Source organism: Aedes albopictus, chromosome 3 (genome assembly GCF_035046485.1).
Source record: "Aedes albopictus strain Foshan chromosome 3, AalbF5, whole genome shotgun sequence".
Classification (NCBI taxonomy): Eukaryota; Metazoa; Arthropoda; class Insecta; order Diptera; family Culicidae; genus Aedes; species Aedes albopictus.
Genome location: NC_085138.1, coordinates 375202985 through 375211388, shown reverse-complemented (window position 1 = coordinate 375211388; position 8404 = coordinate 375202985). Strand labels below are relative to the sequence as shown.

The window sequence follows — 8404 nt, the reverse complement described above, 5'->3', positions numbered from 1 at the left end:
AAATTCCCACTTTTTCAAAAAACACCTCTCTGGAAAACTCTTAGATGGTAGATAATACATCCAGCTAGATGCCTACGGGTGCCATTTTGCCAGTCAGGCTCTGAATTTTTCGGAATAGTGTCTCAAAAATACTTATTTTTCTATGCTCACCACATATATGTGCTCTATACCAACTATTTCAAAAATTCCCACTTTTTCAAAAAACACCACTCTGGAAAACTCTTAGATGGTAGATAATACATCCAGCTAGATGCCTACGGGTGCCACTTTGCCAGTCAGGCTCTGAAATTTTCGGAATAGTGTCTCAAAAATACTTATTTTTCTACGCTCATAACACTTAGATGCTCTATACCAACTATTTCAAAAATTCCCACTTTTTCAAAAAACACCTCTCTGGAAAACTCTTAGATGGTAGATAATACATCCAGCTAGATGCCTACGGGTGCCACTTTGCCAGTCAGGCTCTGAAATTTTCGGAATAGTGTCTCAAAAATACTTATTTTTCTACGCTCATAACACTTAGATGCTCTATACCAACTATTTCAAAAATTCCCACTTTTTCAAAAAACACCTCTCTGGAAAACTCTTAGATGGTAGATAATACATCCAGCTAGATGCCTACGGGTGCCATTTTGCCAGTCAGGCTCTGAATTTTTCGGAATAGTGTCTCAAAAATACTTATTTTTCTATGCTCACCACATATATGTGCTCTATACCAACTATTTCAAAAATTCCCACTTTTTCAAAAAACACCTCTCTGGAAAACTCTTAGATGGTAGATAATACATCCAGCTAGATGCCTACGGGTGCCACTTTGCCAGTCAGGCTCTGAAATTTTCGGAATAGTGTCTCAAAAATACTTATTTTTCTACGCTCATAACACTTAGATGCTCTATACCAACTATTTCAAAAATTCCCACTTTTTCAAAAAATACCTCTCTGGAAAACTCTTAGATGGTAGATAATACATCCAGCTAGATGCCTACGGGTGCCACTTTGCCAGTCAGGCTCTGAAATTTTCGGAATAGTGTCTCAAAAATACTTATTTTTCTACGCTCATAACACTTAGATGCTCTATTCCAACTATTTCAAAAATTCCCACTTTTTCAAAAAACACCTCTCTGGAAAACTCTTAGATGGTAGATAATACATCCAGCTAGATGCCTACGGGTGCCATTTTGCCAGTCAGGCTCTGAAATTTTCGGAATAGTGTCTCAAAAATACTTATTTTTCTACGCTCATAACACTTAGATGCTCTATTCCAACTATTTCAAAAATTCCCACTTTTTCAAAAAACACCTCTCTGGAAAACTCTTAGATGGTAGATAATACATCCAGCTAGATGCCTACGGGTGCCATTTTGCCAGTCAGGCTCTGAATTTTTCGGAATAGTGTCTCAAAAATACTTATTTTTCTACGCTCATAACACTTAGATGCTCTATACCAACTATTTCAAAAATTCCCACTTTTTCAAAAAACACCTCTCTGGAAAACTCTTAGATGGTAGATAATACATCCAGCTAGATGCCTACGGGTGCCATTTTGCCAGTCAGGCTCTGAATTTTTCGGAATAGTGTCTCAAAAATACTTATTTTTCTATGCTCACCACATATATGTGCTCTATACCAACTATTTCAAAAATTCCCACTTTTTCAAAAAACACCTCTCTGGAAAACTCTTAGATGGTAGATAATACATCCAGCTAGATGCCTACGGGTGCCATTTTGCCAGTCAGGCTCTGAAATTTTCGGAATAGTGTCTCAAAAATACTTATTTTTCTACGCTCATAACACTTAGATGCTCTATTCCAACTATTTCAAAAATTCCCACTTTTTCAAAAAACACCTCTCTGGAAAACTCTTAGATGGTAGATAATACATCCAGCTAGATGCCTACGGGTGCCACTTTGCCAGTCAGGCTCTGAAATTTTCGGAATAGTGTCTCAAAAATACTTATTTTTCTACGCTCATAACACTTAGATGCTCTATACCAACTATTTCAAAAATTCCCACTTTTTCAAAAAACACCTCTCTGGAAAACTCTTAGATGGTAGATAATACATCCAGCTAGATGCCTACGGGTGCCATTTTGCCAGTCAGGCTCTGAATTTTTCGGAATAGTGTCTCAAAAATACTTATTTTTCTATGCTCACCACATATATGTGCTCTATACCAACTATTTCAAAAATTCCCACTTTTTCAAAAAACACCTCTCTGGAAAACTCTTAGATGGTAGATAATACATCCAGCTAGATGCCTACGGGTGCCACTTTGCCAGTCAGGCTCTGAAATTTTCGGAATAGTGTCTCAAAAATACTTATTTTTCTACGCTCATAACACTTAGATGCTCTATACCAACTATTTCAAAAATTCCCACTTTTTCAAAAAATACCTCTCTGGAAAACTCTTAGATGGTAGATAATACATCCAGCTAGATGCCTACGGGTGCCACTTTGCCAGTCAGGCTCTGAAATTTTCGGAATAGTGTCTCAAAAATACTTATTTTTCTACGCTCATAACACTTAGATGCTCTATACGAACTATTTCAAAAATTCCCACTTTTTCAAAAAACACCTCTCTGGAAAACTCTTAGATGGTAGATAATACATCCAGCTAGATGCCTACGGGTGCCATTTTGCCAGTCAGGCTCTGAATTTTTCGGAATAGTGTCTCAAAAATACTTATTTTTCTACGCTCATAACACTTAGATGCTCTATTCCAACTATTTCAAAAATTCCCACTTTTTCAAAAAACACCTCTCTGGAAAACTCTTAGATGGTAGATAATACATCCAGCTAGATGCCTACGGGTGTCACTTTGCCAGTCAGGCTCTGAAATTTTCGGAATAGTGTCTCAAAAATACTTATTTTTCTATGCTCACCACATATATGTGCTCTATACCAACTATTTCAAAAATTCCCACTTTTTCAAAAAACACCTCTCTGGAAAACTCTCAGATTGTAGATAATATATCTAGCTAGATGTTAGTGCTACACATTTTTGAATTATGGCCCTTGCTTTACGCCAGCAGAACATATGGTTGTTATCATTGTTACCATCAGCCACCCAAGTGACATTCACAAGTTTGGCTTTAGAGCGGGTCGGTTTGTTGGTAGATGCGGAAGGTTTTTTTTTCCTGTAAACACTACACTGCTCAAACGCCAAATAAACTCGTGCGAAGTTCCATACGAATATGGTGTTTTGGTGCTGCAGATTGTGCAGCAGAAACAATTTATTTTGCTAGCGCGATACAGCGGTACACATGCAGTTTTCTTCATTCACTCATACATCTCGATATATACATTCAGTGTGCAATCAGAGTTCTACGTCCGACCTACAATTAAAAGAAATATCGCCTTTTTTATAAACATTTTCGATTTCCAACCGTTTCAATACTTTTTGCCAAAACTCAAACTCTCGGTGCTTTGGAAAGTCAGTCATATACATGGTATTCGTAGTTATATAAATAAACATCACCGGATGAATGAGTCAAAAATTTCCCCAGAACAGACATTGGACTTATTTGTGTAATACTCGGATAAATATTTCGGCAGAGTGCGGACTATAATAATATCAGCTCATGTTATTTGCTCTGTGTAGACGAATTTGAGCGTGCAGTGACTTTTCCATCTTGAAGTACCGCTGTATGAACTATTTCTCAGTGCCCTATCGGAATAACGGATAATTTTGCTAGCGCAAAAATCTGCTAGCGCATTTAACTCAGGTTGCGCGGTCCCATTTAGATCGGTCTTGTTTTGCGACGTTGTTTTAAAAGTTGACCGGAAAGTGCCGAATTTCGCGCGTTTGCCACCATGGACGGTTCCGATCAAGAGGATGAAGTCCCAAACGTTAACTTTGTGCCAAGTTTGCTGTTTGTGAAGCGGGGAGTCGCCAAAGCCAATCCCGATAAGGTGAGTGCGGTTGGTTTTATTCATGCTAGATAGTTGTGGACTGTTGAAATATTGGTTTTAGGTAACGCTGACACCAGGCGAGTTGGCCCGGATAATTAACGACACCCGGGATGATTTGGAAGAGGACGGCGCCGAGGGCATGGACACTTCCGACGACGAGGAGAACGAGGAAAGTGCCGCCCGGTTAGTGAGCCGTGCTGAAACGGCTCAGGCTTCCGGCAGTGGTTCTCGAGCGGTGGCAGGAGGGGACGAATTTGGTTTCGAGGGATACGAACAGGAATGTAAGCTATATTGAAAGCATTCCACGGTTTCAAATAATTTCACTATCTGCATTTTTAGCTGGAGAGCCAGTAGTGCGATTGAGCTCGGTGGCGGTTGTAGATCCAGAAGAAAACATCCAGGATGAGGACGACTCCGACGCGGAAGATGAGGTCATCAAACCAACGGACAATCTCATTCTGGTTGGCCACGTTCAGAATGATAGTGCCTCGATGGAGGTTTACAGTAAGTTCCGCGCATATCAGACTCCATTTACATGAAAGATGAATCCAATTCCCCTTTCAGTTTACAACGAGGAAGAAGGCAGCCTGTACGTTCATCACGATTTTCTGCTGCCGAGTCCGCCGCTATGCATCGAGTGGTTAAGTTTTGATCCGGGCAGTGACAAACCGGGCAATCTGTGCGCTATCGGGTGTATGGATCCAGTTATTACCTTGTGGGATTTGGACATTCAGGATTCTTTAGAGCCGGTGTGTAAGTTCGGTTCGAAGGGGAGCCGGAAGAAGAATAAGCCCAAGGTGGGTCACTCGGATGCGGTGCTGGATCTGTCGTGGAATCGAAACTTGGAGTAAGTGGTTCAATTATTCTGTTTTTTGTTTTCAATTGCTATCCTACTGTCATTAGAAGTAGAATATGATAGGACAGATCTTCTGGGCCAGTTCACAACAGTGTGTTCTTGGATGCCATACCATCCGTGCACAACATTATGTTCTGTCCTATCAAGTCCTAGTTTACAGGTTTTGACATTCAAGCGTCTGGCTAGTGACCTTTTTGAAGATGTTTGGTACTCATAAATTAGCATAGCATCAATGATTACGCCTATCATGATCCAATGAATTATAATTCTTATGTTCCGATCATCTGATTTTCCATCTCGCAGACACATTCTGGCCAGTGGCTCGGTCGACCAATCGGTCATCCTATGGGACATGGAAGATGGCACCCCGCACACCATCATCCGGGATTTCGGCGAAAAAGTTCAAACATTGGCATTCCACCCAACCAAGGCGGAGGCCCTGCTGGCGGGAAGCTGCGACGGATTGGTCAAAGTGTTCGACTGCCGCGCCACAAACAACGACACCGCCAGTTACAAATCGTGGAGTCTGGGAGGAGAGGTGGAGCGTGTTTGCTGGAGTCATCACAATGAGTACCACTTTGTGGCCAGCACCAACGAGGGCCGAATCCATTACGTGGACATCCGGCAGGAGCACCCCCTGTGGTCCAAGGAGATTCACGAGAAGGAAATCACCGGACTGGTGCTGAGTTCCAAAGTTAAAGGAATGCTTGCGACCGCTTCGTCCGACGGGACGCTCAAGGTTTGGGATTACGACGATCAGGATGCTCGGCTAACGTACAAGAAGAATCCGAAAATTGGGGTGATCCAGTGTTTGGACGAGTGTCCGGAGAATCCGTTTGTGATGGCGATGGGAGGAGACCTGAAGACGAAGAATTTCACCGTCGTTAATCTGTTGGATAATGATATCGGTAAGAGGGTGAAACTTTCCTCAAAATTAATGGAACTAAAATTATTTTATTACTTTCAGTTACAAACGTGTTCAAATCTCGATTTGATCCAAGCTACGTGCAACCGACGACCGAAGGAGGGCTTCCAATTGAAGGTGCAGGGGAAGATGCCTCCATGAGTGAAGGTGACGACGAGGAAGATGTTTAGGTTAAATAAAGTTACTGTTAAAGTGGTATTGTAAAGTAGTTACCACTTACTTGCTTGGCAAATACATATTGAACGCTTGTAAACTTTAAACAAGTGGTGCATGCTTTTCAAGAAAGAATTTAAAGAAAGCTATCTTTCCACTTATATGTAAGTGTAACGTGTGTAACACCAATTTCAGTTGCTGGTACCTTAATATCGGCTCTTCTAGTGATTCGTTAAAAAAATGCATAGTTTTCTTTAAAATTTCCTGTAATGTTTTCAAGAGGTAACCCCATACATTAACGCAAGTGCTCCTTCAATAAGCCTTCCTTTGAATACTTCCAAAACTGCTCCATGGAGCCCTTTCACACCTTCCAATGGTTCAGACATTTTTCTAGAATTTCCTTCAGAATCTTCTCTAGCGTTCACCAAAAGTTTCTTCGAGAACTCTTCAAGAGAAGCTTCCTCGGATTTCCACATAAAGTTCTTCATAGATTCTTTCAGAAATCCGTTTGAGAATTCTTTCACAACGGATTTCATCAAAAATGCTTTCAGGGATTCCTTCAAAAAATAAAAAGTTTAAAATTCCTCCAGAAATTCCTCAATGGATTTCTTAAGAAAATCTTCCATAGATTGCTTCAGCTTTTTTTTTTTTCAAAAGTTCAAATTTCAGGAATAACTCAAGAAATTTCCCTGGAGATACCTTCAGAAATTCTTCAGAACGTCTCTTCATAAATTTGTCCAAGGATTTCTTTGAGAAACCTTTGATTGTTGCAGAAATGGCTACAGGAATTCGATCTTCAAATGTCCCAAAGTTTCTTTAAGTACATACTTCGCCAGCGGTTTTTTTTTTCAGAAATTCTTCCAGGGATTCATGATGAAATTTCTGCAGCGCTTGCTTAAGATATCCCCTCAAGAATATCTCCAGAAATTTCTTCAAAAATTCTTCTAAGTAGATTACCATATATTACTTCTCAACTTAGCCAGGGATTACTTTATAAATTCTTTTTAGGGACAATTCCTTCAGAAAATCTTCAACAAATTCTTCCAGTGGTTTCTCCTGGAAGTCATACAGCTATTTCTCTAAGAAATCCACCAGTGATTTCTTCAGGTATTTATTAAAAAAAAATCTACAGGATTTCCTCTAGAGATTCCTTCAGGATTTTCTCCATGTAAGGTACACCGGGGCAAGTTGAAACGAGTGGGGCAAGATGAAACACGAAGTTTTGAAATAGATTTCAATACAATTTGGAAATTTATCCTTCGCTAAAAGATTGTTTGAATCAAAAACTATGTGTTATGGCGATCGAACTGTTTATCATCATTAGAAAACATCATGTTAACCCGCTGTTTCATCTTGCCCCGGTGTACCTTACTTCTCCGAAAAAATTTCCGGCATTTCCTCTGAGGAAAAATTTAAGAATTTTCCACAGATTCATCAAGATATTTAAAGACATTTCCTTGGAATTTCCACAAGAATTCCTTTAGACATATCTCAAGAGTTCGTTCTAGGGATCTTTACAGAAGCTTTGCGAAGCATTATTCAAAGCAAGGTATTCCCACAAGGAGTTAGTTCAGAAAAACGTCCTCCAGGAATTTTGTTAAAGATTTTTTTTCAACAATTTTCAAAAAAAAAAATCCCTAATAAACTGTTCTAGGACTTCCACTAAGTTTCCTTAGGTAACTTTTCCAGGAAGTTCTTTATAAATTCCTCTTGGGTTTCCTTCAAGAATTACTCTAGGATTTTCAACAGTACTTCCTGAAACTTCTGCACGGATTCTAGAGATTATGGTATAGTGGGTACAGATTTTCTCAGATATTTTCAAAAAATTGTTCATGAAGTTTTTAAGAAGTAGCGCTAGAAATTAAAATCCTAATATTCTACAAGAAAATCAATTTGTGAGAAATTCATAGAAAACATTGAAAATTGGTTGAATTGGTTATGGTACTTAAAATGAAAACACTTTTTTTTCTACTCGAAAATTCAACTTTGAGGCGATTACACCTAAATCTACAACCTAAATCCCAATATTTTTGGCTCAAACTCAGAGGTTTCTTTTTTTATGATATTTGAATCTAGAAGAGTTTACGAATTCCAGGTTTCAACAACTTTTCAAAAATAAGCTGCGTCCTAGTATACATAGATGCCAATGCCAAGGAATAGATTCTGGATAAATATTTGCAGAAGTGCTGAGAGAATCCTTGGAGAAATATCTGAAGTATCTCCAGAAAATTGTATGAAAGAAACGATGAAGAATCAATCCTCAGAGAAAATTTTAGAAATACATTTGGAGTAGCTACCTAAGAGAATACCTGAATATATGGAGTTGTACTTGAAAGAACCTCTTGATAAATACCAACAGGAAAAAATCTCCGAAATAATCTCAGAATCTCTGTGAAGGAAATTTTAATCGAACACCATGGTACGCATATCTTAAAGAAATATTTAAAAGAATTCCTGGAAAAAGTCGTAGAAAAAACATCGTTTGCTATGTCAAGACTGTGTAGCCGCTTTGCTCTTGGTTTTGATTGATAGTTAAAACAATACCGTCGAGATTCCACTA

At 39.1% G+C, this 8404-nt stretch overlaps 1 protein-coding gene across 1 annotated transcript; it reads left to right on the top strand.

Moving 5' to 3' along the window:
- Positions 1-3811: 3811 nt before the first annotated feature.
- On the top strand, positions 3812-5908 carry LOC109397146 (periodic tryptophan protein 1 homolog). The gene is made up of 6 exons (XM_019669486.3): positions 3812-3910; positions 3972-4191; positions 4250-4414; positions 4475-4757; positions 5070-5674; positions 5734-5908. Exons 1-6 carry the CDS (start codon positions 3812-3814, stop codon positions 5859-5861), a joined length of 1500 nt encoding a protein of 499 aa, XP_019525031.3. The 3' UTR covers positions 5862-5908.
- The last annotated feature ends 2496 nt before the right edge of the window (positions 5909-8404 follow it).

Bases quoted from the DNA above. Each gene is read 5' to 3' on its own strand.
- LOC109397146 (XM_019669486.3), top strand. From the start codon at position 3,812: ATGGACGGTTCCGATCAAGAGGATGAAGTCCCAAACGTTAACTTTGTG. The intron at 4,192-4,249 runs GTAAGCTATATT...CTGCATTTTTAG, and splicing joins CGAGGGATACGAACAGGAAT to CTGGAGAGCCAGTAGTGCGA. The intron at 5,675-5,733 runs GTAAGAGGGTGA...TATTACTTTCAG, and splicing joins TCTGTTGGATAATGATATCG to TTACAAACGTGTTCAAATCT.